At 46.3% G+C, this 19,603-nt stretch overlaps 1 protein-coding gene across 7 annotated transcripts in view; it reads right to left on the bottom strand.

Moving 5' to 3' along the window:
- ACSL6 (acyl-CoA synthetase long chain family member 6) overlaps positions 1-19,603 on the bottom strand; it is a 58,069-nt gene that overhangs the window by 18,974 nt on the left and 19,492 nt on the right. For all 7 annotated transcript variants that reach the window (XM_039701361.1, XM_039701367.1, XM_039701368.1 and 4 more), the window contains 9 exons: positions 11,714-11,934; positions 9,987-10,101; positions 9,137-9,201; positions 8,640-8,741; positions 8,419-8,518; positions 7,567-7,745; positions 6,697-6,729; positions 5,690-5,741; positions 796-869 (listed from right to left, as the gene is read on the bottom strand). In XM_039701361.1, the coding sequence (XP_039557295.1) occupies positions 796-869; positions 5,690-5,741; positions 6,697-6,729; positions 7,567-7,745; positions 8,419-8,518; positions 8,640-8,741; positions 9,137-9,201; positions 9,987-10,101; positions 11,714-11,934 (941 nt within the window). The remainder of the gene's footprint in view (positions 1-795; positions 870-5,689; positions 5,742-6,696; positions 6,730-7,566; positions 7,746-8,418; positions 8,519-8,639; positions 8,742-9,136; positions 9,202-9,986; positions 10,102-11,713; positions 11,935-19,603) is intronic.

Genomic DNA, 19,603 nt, shown 5'->3' with positions numbered 1-19,603 from the left:
TAATAAACTTCAGTAATTTCAACATCAACAATAAGATCAGTAATGGGTATGAGCTAACCAATTGTCCATCCTATGTGCATGTAGCTACTTTACAGAATTGCCTGTTCACTGCCAGAAATTAGATTATTTAGATTTGTTTTATATAAGACGTATAAAATCCTTACTATGTCATGGTCAACTGATTTTGCTTCCTATATTGTTTCTAAATATGAGTTTACATGTTGTATGAAATATATTATAAAGGCACTTGGCCAGCACTATGCTGTGCTCTATTAGAAATATATATAACAAAAACTGAGATATTCTGGAATATCAATGAAATTAACCATTAACCATTCTTGTAAAAAAATCATGTATGTTCTTCTATATATATATGTTTATACACACACACTTTGTATGCAGAGAGGTTTCAAATAAATAGCAGCATTTTTGGGCACGATGAGACACACAGAGCACAAGAGGAGCTTGAACTCCTCTTCAAGCACCAGTTGCAACTGTATAGGGCTTGTGTGCTCTCCTAATTCTTCAAAAAGAGTTAATGAACTGATTTACAGAAGTCAGCATTGTTTCTCAGAAACCCTTAGTGCCCACAGAGCCTGGGAGCCAGAGCTGCAAAGAGGATTTAATGCCCTTCACTACTGTAGATTCAGCCTTGCTCCATTCCCATGGATTTGGCCCTCTGAGCAGGAAAAATATCATCTTTTATCTGCAAGAGCATACTTCCAGCCCATGCAGGGCCACAGCTTAACCCACACACTCTGCACATGGCAATGTTTTCTAGCTCAGGGTAATCACCTCCGTCACTTTCAAAAAGCCTGAAAAATCCGCCACCACGTTTCCATGGGTCAGCATAGCACCTTTGGGATTTCCTGAAAGGAAACAGAGAGGGAGTTTAAAAGATAAGCCAGAAGGTAACTTTCAAAAACCGAACAAAAAAACCAAAACAAGAAATGGTTAAAATATTATGTTCACTTCTTCAATTTTAAAACATATGTAATTTTCACCATAATTTCTGTGCACTAATATGCACCAAAAACACTTACTGCAATACTCAAAATTTAATAAAATGATACTGCAAACAGAAATATTTCTCTTGGAGACTCTGGAAAACAGGTCCCAGCAGAAGTAGCCTAACTGCAATTTCTGAGTGCTCAGATGGAGCCACTCAATGAGCACAGACACCAGACCTGGCTGGCTGTTCCAGCCTCTCTTGGGAGGATTTATTTCATCCAGATTTTGACTAAGAACGCTCTTGAACACCAAGAAACACTGTTTAAAAGGCTGTTGTATTCCTACTTAGCCAGTACTCTGGATAACATGAGAAATGCAGAGAGCAGTGCAGGTAAAAATTAAGATACAAGAAAACCCTTTGAAACTACAATTAAGGGAAGTCATGAATAGTATCAGCAGCAGAGGTGTCTTGAAGACAGCCCTAAATTCATCAGAGAGCCAGCAGAGCCCCTGTGTTTTGTTCCAGATCTGGGCACTGCCCCTGCAGCATTTCATTCACCACCAGCAGGCACCTCAGCACCAACAATATTTGCCTTTTTACACTCCTTTTACACCATGGTCAGTTGACCATGGTACACCTCTTGCATTTCATATCTTTTGGACACAAAACCAGAGTGTTTGTTAAGCAGCAAATACACAGGCTGGAACCTCCATGTTCACAACAAAGTGGCATGGAGGGCTCTGCACATCCTCCTATCACAGCACTGTCCCTTTTCATCACCCTCCAAGGCTTTACTTGTGAAAATAAGGTGTAGCTCAGCTCAAATAAAGATTATGGGGCCAGCCTCTTTCTCTCCAACATGTTTTTAAGCAGATTGTTTTAATTCCATCACACCACTGCCACGTAGTTCCTGCTGCTCTGTGTGAAGGCAGATCAGGGGAGCTTTACCTGCAGGTGCCCAGTGTGCCCCCAGTACAGTGGGCACGAGCAGCCTGGCAAAGCTCCTTCAGTTAATGTAACAAAATGGTAAACCAGCCAGAACTTCATTCTGCCTTCCTCAGATTAGGAAGAGACTGTGGTGCTCTGTGAATATGTTTCAGCACAGGAAAGTATGTTTAATCCTCTCATTTTGTGTTGCTAGCAGCCCTCCAGTGTGGGCATGGGCACACAGCACTGAGCCCTTTGCCCTGACCACCACCATCAGTCCTACTCAACCTCACAAATAATTAAAGGCAGGCAAAAACAGCAGTAGCAATTGTTGCATACATTTATTGCAATAGAGCAGGATATTTTTAACACAATATATTATACTGAAAATCCCTATGTGCTGCTCCAAGCGCCTTGAGTAATTCAGTCACAAACACTTGCAGATGAAGATGGTGCACAGGAGGCTGGTTTGGTCCCATCTGAAGCTCAGGGGTGATGCTGACAGCTTTGCCAGCCTTTGCTGCTCCCATGCTAACGTGTTGAACCAGCAGGCTCACAGGTGCCAAACCAGCCTGCAGGTTATTTTCACAGCTGGGTGCATGCATAGATCCAGGCTGCAAGAACCATCCATGGACAGGTGTCAGTTGTGCATACACACCCAACTCAAAAATCACTTGTGTTATGGAGCTGTGTCCAGCCAAGCACTGGTGCTCAGCCCCTGCAGTCCTAGAAGCAGCTGTGCTCCTGCAGCCTCGCAGTGGAGAGGATGTGCTCAGTACTGGTTTGGAAACTCAAAACTGTGCCCTCTGGCACACATCTGGTCCCTGCACCTTGACAAAACTCTTCAGATGTTTTTTGGAGGATTTCAAGTGTTCAGTGCCAGTCTGGGTGGGGCTTGGAGCAAACAGGTCAAGGTGAAAGTGTCCCTTCTGTGGCTGGGAATTGGAACTTGACATGCTTTGAAGGTCTCGTCCAAGCCAAACTATTCCATGATTCTATGAGATTTTTCAGATGTTTGACTGATTTACTCACTCCACCTCTGACTTGAATGCAGATCCAGTATCTCTGCCATGCCTGGAAGCAGTGTTAACATCCAGACTCCTTCCTCTGCATCCCTCTTCTCACACAGGCTCAACACCCTGGACAGGCTGCAGTGATGATGGTGTCTAAGCAGAGCAGCAGTGATGGAGCCAGGAGAGCTCCATCAGGAGAAAGCCAGAACAAACCATGATGTTATGGGACAGCTGCAGCTTTTTGGGCTGGGGGACTCCTGTAAGTTTCAATCTTCCTTAGTAGTTCTAAGAGTTAACCTAGCAAAAATAGGTGCCCCTTTCTATGAGCCCTTTCCCAGAATTACCACTTTGAGAGAAGAGGGTTGGCAGGGATGCTGCTTTTCTATTTTAAAAAATCAATGCCATTTCTGTAACACTGTTCTTGTTTGAATTTCCTCACAAAGACAGGCCCAGCGAGTGTCCTGTTACAGAATGGACACCTTGCAATCCATTAATAACCCAGGAATGCCAAGTCCTCCTTATCTTGGTGCCAGGCTTGTTTGATAGTTCTTATAAGCAACAGTAGAACCTTTAAAAGAATAGAAGAACCTTTTCCACATCACCAAAAGGGTCTTTCAAGTGCTCCAGCACAGATTTGATGGTGTGATCCATCAGTGTTCTGGGATACAAGCACTTTCCTCCCCTGGGGAGCTCTGGCAAAAAGGCACATGCACTGCCAGGCTGGTAAAAACCACTGGGAAGCAATTTTTATCCACCTGGATCAGTGGATCCTTGAGGGAATGACAGTTGATTGATTTCTCTGGAGTAGCCAACATGAAAAATTGTATCCTGACAGTTGGGGGATATCTATGTATCTTTGGCCCATTTCCAAGTGCTGATGGCTTCTTGGCACAACCATGGAAGTTGGTCTTGTTATCCAAGATCAGCAGCCTCAGCCTGTCCTATCAAAGAAAAGCAAGTGTTAAAGCCTGCTCCTGGGGAATTCTTTCCAATTCTACAATTTTCAGGTGACAAATTCTACAGCAGAGATCTTGGTTCACATAATACAAAAATATTTAAAGCCCTTTGGAACTAGAAAAGCCCTAGAGAACATATCCTTTGGAAGAAAATTCTACATTTAGTCACTAAAAATTACATGGGCTACATAAAACTCTTACATCAAAGCACAATGTAGAAAACAGACCAGAGTGTTGATGCAACCTCTGGAAAAGGCTGAGAGAGATGTGCAAGGTCCTGCAGCAGCAGAGGATTTGCCTCATGCATCACAAATCATTGTTATGAAACGGTTCAGTTTGAGATGATTTGCAAAATTGGAAATTTCTGGTTTGGATGGGAGAAGGGAAATTAACTTCCTGGTTGTCCTATTTCTGTAACTCTGGGCATGTTTCTAAGAAAAGCACAAAATCGGAAACTAGCCCATGACTGCATCTGCAAATAAAAAAGAAAATCAAAAGAAACCTTCTCTATGCAGAATTTCTTATTTAGAAATAAAAATGTCAACAATAATGTGACTTGAAAAATAATTGCTCTGCACTTGAACATGCACAGAAGCACAGTGTGCCCCGCTGTATCCACAGCATGGCTCCTTCCATTTCCACTTCTCCCATTTGTGCCCAGCCACTTTGCACTCACTTTGTACATGGCTGTGATGTTCATGTCCAGCACTGAGGTCAGTCTTTCCCATTTAGGAATTCCCAGTGCTGGAACAGAGCAGAGTCACAGGCTCCTTTCCCTCAGTGCTCTCCCTGGGCAGGCTGAAGTGCAGATCTCAGAACTAAGGACCACACGCGAAGGTAAAATACCCAAACCCCTTTAATACATCTTGAGCTTGTACTTGGAGCTGATAAAGCAGTTGCCTACCTGCTGTGAAGCACAAGTCTCTTCTGGGAGGTGGAGGATGAAGGAGTTCCCTCGTGCTCAGCCTGACCTGCCATCTGAGGAGCACCAGCAGCTCCCAGCATCTTCTGCTGAGACCAAACTGAGGATGCTTCGGCGTAGGAACAAGCATTAGGCAATCCCAAGAGCACAGGTGGATCTGGAAGGACCATGTGGATGGACCTTCTCTGCAGGCAAGTGTAAAAGCAGTGTCCCAAGCAGTGATGCCTTGTGCATCTGCCCATAAAGCTTTCAGGGAGAGGTTTCACAGGCTGAGCTCTCAAGAGTAGGAAATTCCTGCAAGCTGATGAAGACCAGGGTCTGGAAAGAGGAGAAAGCACTGCCTCTGCTAAGAACAGGCAGGAAAATGATGCTGCTCCTCTCTCCAAGAAAAAGAGGCCAGCAGCACACGAGTGCCAGCACCATGGGCTGCCCAGGCTCATCCCAAACCCCTCCAGCACTTGGTGTCATGAGCAACACACAAGGAGAGGAGGTGACAAGGACCTTGGTGAGGCTGGAGACATCAATGTGCTTAGGATACAGAGAATGGAAAGCTGTGGAACCACATTTTAGGTTTTTTTGATTTTTTTAAAATATTTGCAAAAGATAAACACTAATCAGCCAAGTGCTTCACAGCTACACAACAAAATAGGAAGCAGACACATGGGTGGATTTTCAGACAACTGGAAAATCATACTGGCAAAGTGTATGTTGGAGAATTCAATTGAAAAATAAATATATTGTTATTTTTAGTTTGCAATCTACAGAAGTGTATATAAACCTATATATTCTTAAATATTAAAAATGCCTAGAAATATCATTGACATATCAGTATAACAGCAAGTTTGTATGTATTGAGGTTGGATTAATAATTAATTTCATAAGATATTCTAACATTTCTAGATTAAAATGCCTCTGTTACCTGTAGTGCCACTAGTAAAACAGACAATTGACAGATCTTCTGGTCGAGGAGGCTAGAAATACAAAAGCAGATTAAAAAGATCACATCAGTCAAATGCAGATGTGTCAGTGCTAGAGACTGTTGACATTGTAGAAACCTAAAGATCAAACCAATTATGTTTTTGCTCTGATGTAAAAAAGCTATAATTCCCCTCAGCATATGTACCCAGGTTTCTTCAGCTGATGCAGACTCTATTCCTCCCTTTATGCCGTGCTCCAGCTGCACTAAGGGCATGCTTCAGTGTTTGTCTCACAGTTAGTATTTTCCAACCCAACACCTACATCTGTAGACATGTGGGACAACTTGAGATAATTCACCAATTTCCAGGTCAATTCTAGAAAGAACTCCACAACAGGGGACAAGATTCCAAAGGTGTTGATTGTTCCCATTTCCAGCAGCATCTCTGTATTCTCAGCACCACCCCATATGTGCACTATTTTGGGTCATGAATGATTAAATAAGCAGCTTGCATATCAGAAGCTGCTCTTGAGAGTTTTGTATGAATATGAGAAGCCAGTGAAAAATATCAAAGCAATTTTCCCAAAATATCCCATAAAAATACTGCCAAGTAGTGTTTCTGAACTACAGTAACCCAGCAGAAAGTGAAGGGTACAAAGACATTCCCCCAGTGTCATCAGGGTAAGGTAGTGGAATTAACAATGGCATTCAATTACTGTCCCATTAACACGTTCATAGCAGGATGGGCTATGCCAATTAAGTGTTCCAGGTAGAGGGAATAAATGTGCAAATACTGTATATTGTTCCCTATGGGGGTGGTCAAGCCCTGGCACAGGCTGCTCAGAGAAGCTGTGGCTGTCCCATTCCTGAAAATGTTCAAGGCCAGATTGGAGAGGAGCAACCAAGCACCCGTGGAAGGTGTCCCTGCCCATGGCAGGGGGTTGGAACAAGAGCTTTAAGGTCTCTTCTGCTGCAGCTGTAAGTGGGAAAAGCAACAAGCCACCACTCACCACAGGCACATGTCGACTCTCACGGCCACAGTCCTGGAAGAGATGAAAGTAACAAAAGTGACTTCCACCTTAATTCCTGCAGTGTAACCCATTTGTTAATAATCTGCAAACCACTAAGGGAGCGTGTGAGCTAAAGTAGCCAAATTCCTAGCTGGCACTGAGGCCATCTTCATTATCCTGAGTTTCTTGCCTTAACTGCAGTGCCTTCCTTGGATTTCAAGTAGTGTTTGGGTTGGTTGAGCTGCATCCAGGGTGTTTCAAACAAGTGTGTGGCTGTAGGCTTACATGTAGTGTGGATGAGGGTCCATAGCAATGCAGAGCCCCCAGACAGGTGCAAAGGAGAGCTGCTTTATTGCAAAACCAGGCCTTTTAAAGCAGTTAGCCCGTTATCAGTTACATAGTTTTAAAGCATAACACAATTTCAACCAGCCACCATACACCATGATGTGAACACACCATAGTTATATAACTTGTTTTCCTACCCCTAATTCAGCTGAGTCTCTTTCCCACACTCCTTTTCAACTTAACCAAAGTAGGAGGCCTGAGCCATGGTTTTACATGGCCTTCCTTTTGTAAAGTTTTACATATTGGTAACATTGTATGAGGACAATGTCTCAAATAACCCCCCTTCCCATGCTTAAATAGCAGCTGATAGCACACTTGAGGATAAAGAACTGAAACGGCTCTGCTATCAATAAGGAATAACACCAAGAGGCAAGTGCACCAAGCATCAGTATTATCAGCCACAAGCTGCTCTTTTGTGCTCTCCAGACACTGAATCTGGCACACAATTCACAAGTCCCCGTGCATTGTACTTTCCTTTTACAGATGTTACAAAAAATAGTAAAAGGGGACAGAGAGCAAACTCACCTCCACCTCCTGCATGGTCTGGATGCGAACCCCACAGCTCTTCCCTCTCTCTGCCAGCTCCTTCTCAAATGGGTCCATCAGGATGATAGACCTCAGGCCTGGTGTTTCTCTCCTCTCCACATGGTCAAGGAGTATCCTGGCTTTTTCAGGCTTGTCACAAATGACCGTGGAAATGTCAGCTGCAAGAAAAACAGCCAAACAAGCTGTTTGCAGTAAATCTTCTTCAATGCAAAACTAGCTCATAGCTAACACTGTATCAGTTCAGATAGTCACTCCAGACTACACCACAAATCCCAGCATACAACACATGCTTCTCTTGAAAAATGAGAAAAAAATGCAGTCTTAGCTAACCTAAGTCAATGTCAAAGCTTTAGCTGACATTTACGATTATTCTGGGAGTCAGTTCAAAATATTAAAATTGGCCCCCTCATGGATTAAAAACTCTAGGAGGCAAAATATCAAGCAGCACAGGAGTGGGCGGCCTTGGAGTAATTCCCACATCCAGAGCAGCCCTTATCCATGGCTATGCACAACTGGGCATGTGGAAAATGCAACAGAGGCAGCACAGGGACACACAGCTTCTCAGGAACCTCTCTAAGTGAATTCAAGACACTGAACAAGTATAATCACAATGCCCCATCCCTGGAAGTGTTCATGGCCAGGCTGGATGAGGCTTGGAGCAGCCTGGTATAATGTGCCACTGCCAATTAAGAGGAGTTGGAACCAGATGAGCTTTAAGGTCCCTTCCAACCCAAACCATTCCAGGATTCTATGATCATCTGTCTTTTAGAAGCAGAAAATGAACCATTCTGAGCAACAGAACTGAGAAGATCACATCAGTTTTGCTTTTACCTGTGTTGACAATGTACCGAATGGCTCCAGGCCCTAAGGTGTCATACAGGGGAACCACCACCATGGAATAGGTGTAGCAAGCCAGCTCAGAGATGATCCACTGAAGGAGAACATGGAAGCACAAAGGTGAGAAGGGGTCACAAGAGCAGATACAACTTGAGAACAAGCTGGCAGGTCAGGAATATTATTAATACAATATCAAGTTGGGCATGAAATCTCACCTCTGGACGGTTCTGAGCGAAGACGCCAATGAACTGCTTTGTGGATGGCTTGCAGCCCTGCTGCAAAAGGCCTGAACCCAGAGCTTCTGCTCTTTCAGCCACCTGGAATTTGGAGGGAAAAAATACATTAAAAAAGAGGAATAGAAACAATACCAAATTAAGCCAAGACTTACAGGGAGGCTCTCTAATTATTGTATTTCCTATCTAAAAGTCCAACTTTTATGTTATCATGAACCACCATCAGCTGACTATCAGTTGATGAGGCTGGCGATGCCCCATGGCTCCCGGATGCCTCAGTGCTGCCTTCAGGAGTGGGCTCATGGCATGGAGCCAGCCCCTGAAAGCTGACACACCCATGTAACACCTGGATGTGCCAGGGTGGGGACACCATGAAGCATCACACGGTGCCTGAGCAACCCCCTGGTCTAATGTGCAGGCACCCCTTCTTGTGTTGGGCAGGGAAAGAGGATGCACAGTGGGTGTCACATCCAGCTCACCTCCTTGTAGGACAGCCACTGGTAGGGCTGCTTGGGCTTCCTGAACCCCAGGCAGGGGCCATTCTCTGAAAGACACAAGCAGAGACAATGAGTTATGGGGAGGCAGTGCCAGGAGTTAACGCACGGGGCCATGACGTGGGGGAGCCCTCCAGCAGTAAATCCATAGTTAATGGGTTGGTTCTCACAGCAATCTCCAGCAAGTTACTCACAGAAGTGCATCTGATGGGAGACAAGCTGCTAGGATCCCCCAAAAAGGCCCCAGTCCTCCCCACTGATAACAGCAGTTTGGCCCAAACAGCCTCATTAAAGACACTTCTCCAAAGGTCACATGAGCTTTAGTGTCTGATAAGGGCACTCATCCCACTACTTGCACTGCCTTTTGATTTAAAAAGGTAAAACTACTATATTTAGCCCAGCCTACTCTGGGGGAAGGTGTGTCATGCAGCAGTGCACGACCAGATGAAAATTTGGAAAATTTGAATAATTTGCTAATGGTATCTACTTGCAGGAATCTATTCCTCCGTACACCTACCGAGTTCTTAATTTACCCCTGTCTTGTGGGGTAGAATATGTGCAGATCTTCTGGGGTTTATTATGGTACCAAAAATACCAATCTGAGCATGACATTGTCGCATCCAATGAGGCAGGGCACCGTAAACAGCAGACATGGAAATAGTTATGGTAGAGCAGGGACGAGTCATCATGGCTCTTTGGAGAGGGAAGTGATGTCTCTCAAGTGTGTGAGAGCTCTGTGACAGTACTATGGAGCATAGGGTAAGAACATCTGCACGGCCTGGTCCCCACCTCTCCCAGATTCTGCTCCTAGGCCTCCTCACCACTGTGCTCTCACCAGAGATGCTGAATCCCCTCCTGAAGACCTCGTACATGGTCCTGGCGTCATCGTAGTAGTGCGTCAGCAGCTGCGGGCTGTCCCCGATCACCGAGCGGCGCGCCCCGGCCAGGCCCTGTGTGACAGGAGGTGACACAAGGTGACACAGCATCAGCCCTGCTCAAGGGGTGGGAGATGGGGAAACCCCCAGCATAAAGCAGCACACTCCCCAAACGCCAGCAAGACCTCTGTGACCACCACCTGCCCCAAGACCCAATGGGATGTGAGAGGGGGGACATTGACCTCAGCACCTCGGGGACACAGAGAGAGAGCCCTCTGGTCACAGAGGAACACTTGACCCAGCTCATTGTCACTGAGATCACTGATATTTCCCTGGAGAATTTAATAAGGAATTATGGATCTGGAAGTAATGGAGTGGGACTGTGCTGGGGGAAAGCAACTGCTCTGGGCTGCACAGGTCTCCAGGACTAGCACCATGGGCACTTCCACAAGGACATCCAGGTCAACATGAAGGACAGACTAAGGCAGAGGCCAGCCCCCAGTGCCATGAGCTCAGCAGAGGTGTTTTAGGAGTGGCCAACCAGGGTGAGAATGACAAAACCAGGACTGCACTGGCAGCCAGAAAAAAAGTCTAACTAAAGCCCTAATCACAGGGAAAAAACTAATCTTGAAAAATGTAAATTCCTCCCACCTTTTTAAAAAGCTGTTAGAATTAAGGACAATGATATCTTAGAGGGAACATCACAAAAGGCTTTAAAAATTCTCATCCCACTTTCAGATATTAAAATAAGTGGAGACAATACTCAGAAATATTTGTTATTTAAAGCAGAGCCACAGCATTAAAGCCTTTTGCAAGGATAACAATTAGTAACTCCTCAGCTGCTAAGCATGGATTCAAGTTTACTTATTATTATTATTACCAAGTTTGCAGCAGCAAACTCAGCAATGGGCACACATGAAGAGTGCCAGGTGATCTGGTCTCATCAGCTATTGTCTTTCAGTTGTTTCTCCCATTCAATGACAGTGCCTCTAATTTTTGGCCATGAATGGTTGAGCAAAGCTAAGACTAAAGTTTTACTGAAAATCTAAGAGAATAACATGCTGTATTCTAGTTTACAGAAAAAGGTAAATTAAGGGGTGAAGTGATCCCTGGCACAGTGGATTACATGGTTGATTTCAGAATGAGGTTGGGGAACTACCAAAACAACAAAAACAAAAAAGCCTTACTGGTGTCCCCTGTGGACATAGATCTGTAGAAACAAGTCCAGAGGAGGCCATGAAGGTGATTAGAGGGATGGGACACCTACCCTATGAGGAAATGCTGAGAGGGTTGGGGTTGTTCAGCCTGAAGAAGAGAAGGCTCTGGGGAGACCTTAATGAAGGGAGCCTACAAGAGAGCTGGAAAGGGACTTTTTACAAGGGAATATAGTGACAAAACAAGGGGTAGTGACTTCACACTGAAATAAAGTGGGTTTAAATTAGATGCTAGAAATAAAATCTTTCTTGTGAGGATGGTGGGGCCCTGGCACAGGCTGCCCAGAGAAGCTGTGGCTGCCCCATCTCTGCAAGTGTTAAAGGCCAGGCTGGAGGGGGCTTGGAACAGCCTGGTCTAGTGCCCATGGCAGGAGGGTGGAATGAGATCATCTTTAAGGTCCCTTGCAACCCAATCCGTTCTATGACTTCCAGGCATGCACATCTTGGGCAAAGCCAGCCGGGGTTGCCCTCACCTCGACTTCTTCCGACTGCATGCGCAGGTCGCAGGGCGGCTTCACGGCCCTGGGCCGGCTGGCGAACCAGTAGGCCACAACGGCGGCGAAGGCACCGATGCCCACCAGCGCCGTGGCCGGCAGGTTGCGGAAGAACTGGCTGAGGTCATCGAACTCGGGGAGCCGCAGGCTCCGCAGGATTTCCTGAGCCTGCATCTTCTCCACCAGCGAAACTGCAAACTCTGCAAGAGCCAGAAGGATGGGTCAGGTCGGGTGAGGTCAGGCTGTGGATGGGCAGAGGCAGCACGGGGCTCTGGGAAGAGGAGAACATGCTTTGCCTCATCAGCCATTGCAGACATCCTGCTCTGCCAGTGGCCACCCTGAGAAAAATAATTAACATCTATGGAAGAGACAGAACAAAGGAGGAAGCATCCATAGCAGGGTGAGCAGGAACAGACAGCTCACCCCCTAAGGACAGCCGAGTACCAGTGTACGGGAGGTGATGCACTGCAGTTACCTGGAGTGAGAGATGCTGGGACAAGCTCTAGGATCCAGCTAGGACCCCTCTGGGCTGCCAGGAGCTCTCTCTGCCTTCCCTGAGCAGGACTGCACAGACAGTTGTGCTGGGCTCACGGAGTGGGAGCTGCTCCTGGGAAAGGCAAGGTCACGCTGTGGATCGGGCATTGACCTAGACTCTGCCGCAGCAGATTACCTTGCTTTTCCCTTTTGCACAAACACAAACAGCCACCAGAGAGAAGGAGCCAAGCAGGTGGCTCACTGCTCCAGAGGGAGAGGTCAGGCGGTCCTCCAGGGACTCGTGTTTGGGTGTTGAGTACACAAGGAACGTTTTAAATAACTCCTGTTTACAGTGACAGCCCCGTATCAGCTCCTCACTGAGGAGTCCCCAGTATCGGCCAGCCCTCTGAGGAATGAGCCAAGCAGGTGCTGCCCAGGGGGAATCCAAACAGCTCAGGTTTCCCACAGCTCTATTTACGACTTTGCAAGAGTCAAGGTCTTGAAAAGTTTTTCAGCCACATGAGCCCAGGCAGCCTTTTCCCTCTTGCCCTCTGGCCTTGCTCCAGCCTGTGGAGTTCCATGGCTTCACTTCCATGAGGAGGCCAGGACTTCCCACATAGCAGCAGCACTAATACAAACCTGCTTTCTTCCTCCTGGGAACAGTGTCTGGGCTGCACTATCCTGAAAGTCCTGAGGGTCAGGACTATCCTCTAGTAGCCTTCTCCTGCGTTTGTGCCAAGTGAGCACTGAGGCTGGCACAGGCCAGGTGACGAAGACAGGGGCACCCCTTGCACAAAGCTCTGGAGAAGGTTGGTAAGTTTGCAAAAGAAAAAACCCAACATAACAAAATATTAACCTCACTCACTTTAGAGCTGTGAAATTATGAGGGCAGCAGCAAGGGGAGAGTGACACAGAGCCCATGTTCAGGGTCATCCATCTCCCCCTGAGAGCTCTGGCCCAAATGTCCCTCTGGCCCCATGCTGCTCCCTGATGCTGGCCAACATCCCACAGCCACCTCTGCTCCCAGATAACTCCTGACTGTGAAACCCTCTGGGACCACAAGCAGCCTCTTCAAGAATGGTTAAACCCCTCCAATAATCACATCCAGATTATTACTGGGAGGTATTATCACATCCAGGTATTACTGGGAGATACCCACCACCCTCCTGAGATTTGAGGACCTTTTCAGAAATTTCCACACGTGATAAAATACTGACTATGTGACTGCAATGACGTTAGGATGAATTGCGATGAGACACTGGCACAGGTTGCCCAGAGAAGCTGTGGATGCCCTATCCCTGGAAGTGTTCAAGGATGGGCTGAATGCAGCTTGGGGGAACCTGGTATAATGTAAGGAGTCCCATGCCATGGCAGAGCAGTTCGAACTGGATGAGCTTTAGGGTCCCTTTCAATCCAAACCGTTCTAGGATAGAATGATTCCATGAACTGAGACAGAGTACTGATTTCTCCCCTCAATATTTCTCAACACCAGACTATGAAAAGCAGCCTGACAAACACACTTTTACTACAAAAACTGGGAGAGCTTAGCAAGGGAGCTATTAATTTACCGATGAATTGCCTATTTGTGCAAAAGCATTTCAGCAAGTCCCAATTAAGACTGTCTGCTCCCAGAAACAGCCTGTCCCACCAAAAGCAGCCACCCAGCTTGCTGGTTACACTGAAATCCTGGGAATTACTGCCTCAACAGCAGCCTGTAAGCACTGTTTTGTATCCATCTGTGCAGTTAAGTTGAAAATGGAAAGCTGGGAAGGTGCCTGTGGGAACAGCACTGCTAGCGGGGGATGCTTGGCTACAGCCACATTTTTCTGCCCTGCTCAGCTGCAGGAATTGCTTGGGTAGAAACAGGACCAGGCCTTTACACCTGTCTGGGTTGAGGGCATCCACAGGCATCTAGAGCTCATAGCATCAACAGAAGGATCATGAGAGTCAGGGCTGCAATTTCTGATCACGTTCAATTTTGGCTCTGCAGAGTTCACACAAGTTGCCTTTCACAAGGGTTAATCCTGGGTTTTGCATCCCAAAGTGATTCATGATAAGTCTATACTTGATCTGCTCAGAGCAGCCAACCTGCCCTGGGATGGTGGCCAGGAAAGGGGCCCAGGTGTGTTTGGGATGATCAGAGAACTGCCTCACCCCCTCCCTATACCTACAGAAAGAGGGGTCAGGGGGACCTGGATCACAGCCTCCTCTGACGAGTCAGGACAAGCAGGTGAGCTTGTCTTGCTCATGTGCCCTGCAAGTACATTTCTCATGTGAACAGGAAAATAAATAATAGTAATTGAAACCCAGCACAGTTGGGCTGGGTTACCCATCAGCAAGGCAGCGTTGCACTCCAGACTGCAGAGCAAGCAGCTGCTGCTGTCACCTCTGGCTCAGGATCAGCACCAGGATGTTCTTCACACCCCTTCTCTACGTTTCTGTTACCTTTGTGCCCCATTTCTGTTGCCAGAAGTGGGTCTACCAGCCTGCTGCAATTCATGTTTCCCACAAGCAAGCAGCCCCGGGTGCCAGCAAGTAGAGCATGGCACTCATGCATGGAAATACTGACATTTCAATTTATTCCAAATGGCACTTCACATCACCGGACTTCTAAAATATTCCCATGGCAAAGAAAGAGAAACAAATATGCAAGGAAAGAAAAACGTGGTTTGGAGGAAGGAAGGAAGAAGCACTGGAGAAGTGCCAAGAGAGCACAGCCATGGGTAAGAGCTGGGGGTGCCTGGCACAGGGGAACTTCCCAGCCTGGGTCCTGGCTGAGCAGGGCTCCTGCAGCCTAGGGGCAGCCAGCAGTGACACTGGGCTCCAGGTCACCCACCAGCCTGTGTTCACAGCAATCACCCCCAGAACAGGGCTTATTTATTTATTTTGGCAACAAATGACTCTCTTGTACAAATTAGTTTTCATCTTTTTCTCCTGGAAGTGATTCTGTAACTCCAGTCAGTGGAGTTCAGTGACATAAGCCAGTGTGGGAACAGCCTCAAGACTACGGATGCATGCGTAATGCAATTAAAATTTTACTGGTCCTGTGCAACCATGAAATCGCATCCTCCCTAGCATTCCATCAGTGCCTGCTTGGGAAGAACAACTCCTGTTGGAGCACCCATATCCTCCTGCCCCCCTGCACTCACACTGGGATGGGGAAGAGACAGGTGATCTATTTTATCCTGGAAAATGGGCAAAGTGTCCCATCACCATCCCTTTGTTCAAGCCCCAAAAAAGGCTACTCACATTAGACTGCCATAGCACAAAACCAAACCCAAATAAGCAGCTTTTCAATATGTCTGAGAGAATTAACAGTTTGCAGTGGGGGACTACAAAGCAGAACCAGTGCCATGCAATGGCTCAGAGCAGAGACCCTCTGCTTCTCTCAGAGCAAGCTGGAATATCCCAGCAGCCAGCAGTCACCATGGATCCGTGTCCTTGGCTACGGCACTGGCTGCTCACTCATTCCACTGAGGAAACAGAATTTCCAGGATCTAAAACATCTCAATCTAGACAGGCTGATTTAGAGGGATTTCATGCCAGTGAAACACTACAAGCTTTTTGAACTCTTTTCTCATGTTCAGTTCTGCAGAGCCCAGATCCTGAGATTTATAGTTGTTTTCCTGAAATGGGGTCAGTGACAGAAGATTTGCACAAAGAAGCATCCAGCAAAACTTGAACTGCCCTCCATCACCTTCCTGTGCAGAACAAAAAACATGCTTAGTGCTCTGTACAGAGGACTTGAGGGACTCTGCAATAGGGATTCAAATCATGAATGGCACTCAAATTATGACTATGTCACTACAAGAGAGTTTCCATTTGCCAAGGGGAAAGGGAGCATCAGCATTCCCAGGGACACCTAAAGCTATTAGTCAGACTGCATCACTGGAAACCATTTGTTTATTTAAATGGAAGCTGTTGCAATAATTAACATCTTCATGAAAACATGCACAGAGGCTGTCACAGCCATGCAGGCAGAGGCATTTGGGGATGTTGTGTATTGCTTGCAGAGTATAATCATCCTTATTTTTCCTTTTTCCTCAAACTCCATTTAGGCTTCTGGGAGGAGCCCCTGCCATTAAATGCAGCTCAGTACCTCTGACCTTCTCCAACTTGGCCAGGGAGCTCCTGGGACACCACAGGCTGTGAATTCCTAATCACTGCTGTAATTAAAACCAGGGAAGTGATGCCAAGTCAGCCTCTGCTCTGCAGCTCCACAAGTTTTCCCTGTGTGGGCACAGAGAATGAGAAGCTGGATGAGCCTTCAGGCCTCATCCTGAAGCCAGTGTGGGTTGGGGCTGGGCTCAGGTGAGGAAGGGGGACACCAACCACTCTGCAGCAGGCTGGGCTCACATTTCTCTAGATTTGATGGGAACAGGTGATCTAATAAGATCTGCTACAGATCTTACAGGCTGTGCTGTGCCTCAGCCACAAACACAATACACGGTTTGATCCAAACCTGCAGATTTTTTCTCATTTGTTTTACTTAAACACGAAAATTTGGAAAACTCATGGCACTTGGCCACCATTCTATTTTCAACTAGTTGATGATCAGGTCAATTTATTCTGTTTTAATTATTTTACACTATAGTGTTTATGGAAATGATAATGCCACCCTTTACAGCAGAACAAAACCAGTGTTAATTACAGAGAGAAAATTATGTATTTGTTGGGCATTACAGAGAGCTACTGAAAACCTTACAGAACAATTCCCTGCTGTGAGACAGGAAGCCAGGCAGTCTGTAAACTTGCAAACTGCTTGAGAAAGAGTAAAGGGTGTGATAAACGTAAAGGGGAAAATAAAAACAGCAGAAGTGGGGGAAATAGGAACACCAGAAGTATCTGAAACTATGAAAGAATTGCTGTGTGGAAATTCTTGGGAAGCAAGCCCCATGAAGCAGGAGACAAGCAATCCTTGGCTCACATAGCTTTGCAGGACATCTAACAGCTTCTGTCCCACATGCAATTATGGCATAAACACATGAGCACAACAGTGACCCAAAATATTTCACTGCCAGTCCTACATCCCTCCAGAGCAGCCTGGGCAGGGTGACCCCACAGCCCTGACCCACCACATGTACTTGGATGCACAAACAGGGACCTCTGTACTCTGCAAGGGTTAATCAGCCACACATGCAATTCAGCAATTACTAGTGTTATTGATCAAGCCAAGACTAATACTACTTAAAACTTCCTGAAACCTGCTTTTGCTCCTCTAAAGTGGCCTATCTCACTATAGTCCTTTTCTCCATTTGATGTCTCTCACTTTCAGACACATCACCCTAAGCCAATCTCTCACAGCCTGCACATGATGTATCACTGCTTTGATTTTTGGGACAGCACATTTTCATAAAAACTGTGTTTTCCATTAAATAATGCCCCTTGCTTAACCAAAACCAGACCAAACTGAGCTCTTACAGGTGCTTAATTTTACTCACTGAGCAAAATAATTGTCTCTCCAGTGCACAGCCACAATTACTGTGTTTTACTTAGATCATACAATTCTTTGCAGGGTCAAATAATAACAGAGGACTCAAAGCCAAGGCATTTGGCCTCATTGACTGTGGTTCCACTAGAACTCAATGAGTTATAATTGGGAAAGGGGAAAAAAGAGGGGAAAGAAAAGGAACTGGTTTTGAGATAAAATTTCTTCTTTTGGATTATTATGTCGGTGCTCAGGCAACATAAGAGAGGGTGAGAGGCAATGGATAGCAAACAAGGGAGGACAGGCACACAACGCCTGTGAGGCTGTGGCACTTCTTTGGGGAGCAAATGCTAGAGAAGTACCCCATGATCAAGAAATGTTATAAAAGCAGTTTATAACTTTTATATTCTATTTTTACTAGCGAAGAATATCCTTCTCCCTTTCCTTTGAGAATCAGACCCATTCCAATCTGTGAAACTGGCCTTTTGCCAACATGGCTATTAAAGAACAGGATTTCAAGAGTACCCAAGCCTCTGTGTAGCTCAAATTGCTTTTGTGCTGGCAGAGCTGCCTGGGGGCTCGGTGCACCCTGAACTCAGGGTCTGGGGCATGGGAGCACACATGGGGCTGCAGCACCATCAGGGACTGTCCCCGTGCCCCTGCCTCCCACTCACCCTCTCCCAGAGCCCTCCCTCCCACTCAGCGAGGCAGTTATCCACAATGGAAAAAGGCTTTGCATCCAGGTCAAGCCTTGGATCTGTAGGAGAATAAGACAAATAAACTTTTTGGCAAGGAGGCCAGCATGCTTTCCTGTGTTCCCTGGTGAGTGAGTGAGTGAGTGAGTGAGTGAGTGAGTGAGTGAGTGAGTAAGTGAGTAAGTGAGTGAGGAGAGCACAGGGATGGATGAAAGAGACCAGTTCAACATCAGCATGTAGTTGGGGCTGTGGTATGAACTTGGCCCAGTGGTGTATTATTTTTTTTTGGAGAGACAGGCAGTTTCACTCAGGACAGAAGGAATGGCTCAGAGAAAAAGCTGCTGAAGTACGGGGTCCCATTTATATATAGTATTTACACACATTATATATCTGCATGCGTGGATGTAAATGCTTGTGTGTGCATGTGCATATATATATAAAATATATATTAAAAGCAGAATTTCTGACTGATGATTAACAGCACAAATTGCATAATACCATGTGCCCCTAGCATTACTGTGGAAACACCTCACTCCTTAAAAAAACTCTAAGTAAGTACCAGGTGCAGTAACAGCCTGGGTGTGACCATGGCACCACATTTCCTTCCCCGCGGTTCCTGGGGACAGAGCTAATGGCAGACCACAGCACTGGGCTCAGGGGCTTTGCTGACCCTCCAGCTTCCATCCACCTTCCTCACAACCCCAACCCCAAAGGCAGGGCACAGACAAAGGATGGGAATCTCCAAGCAACCAGAGGAGCAGCACTGGCCTCTGCTCCCTCCTGCTCTGCACTGCTGGGAAATGTATTTGCAAAACACAAGATCTTTGCAAGCATCCACTAACAAGGGAAAAATGCTAACAAGGAGCTCAATGTCCTGAAAGAGACCAGTAATCACACATAAATAGAAGTATTTAAAGTATCTCAAATATCTACAGCGTATTGGTCCCTTGCCTAGAGAAATATTCAATAAATAATTCAGTGCTATGCAGAGATCTTATTTTAGACATTTGCGATCTTTCAGAGAGCAAAATCCAGCCCCCAGCTGTCTGGAAATGCTCCTTGCTCGGAGCCATGCATGGACCACCAACCCATCCTCATCTCTCTGCACTGAGTCCCTCTTCATCCACTGATTCCAAATCCTCATGGAAAGCTCTGTCCTCCATCCCACACCTCCTCACCCACTCAGCACAGCTCAAACATGTGGACCAACATAAAAATACCTTTTGCACCCCTGAGCAGAGCAGTGTAGCAGCCCTCAGAAGCCACTATGAT

Source organism: Passer montanus, unplaced genomic scaffold (assembly GCF_014805655.1).
Source record: "Passer montanus isolate IOZ18808 unplaced genomic scaffold, ASM1480565v1 scaffold15, whole genome shotgun sequence".
Lineage (NCBI taxonomy): Eukaryota > Metazoa > Chordata > Aves > Passeriformes > Passeridae > Passer > Passer montanus.
Note: the sequence above shows the minus strand (reverse complement) of the source record. Positions and strands in the feature narration are given on the sequence as shown.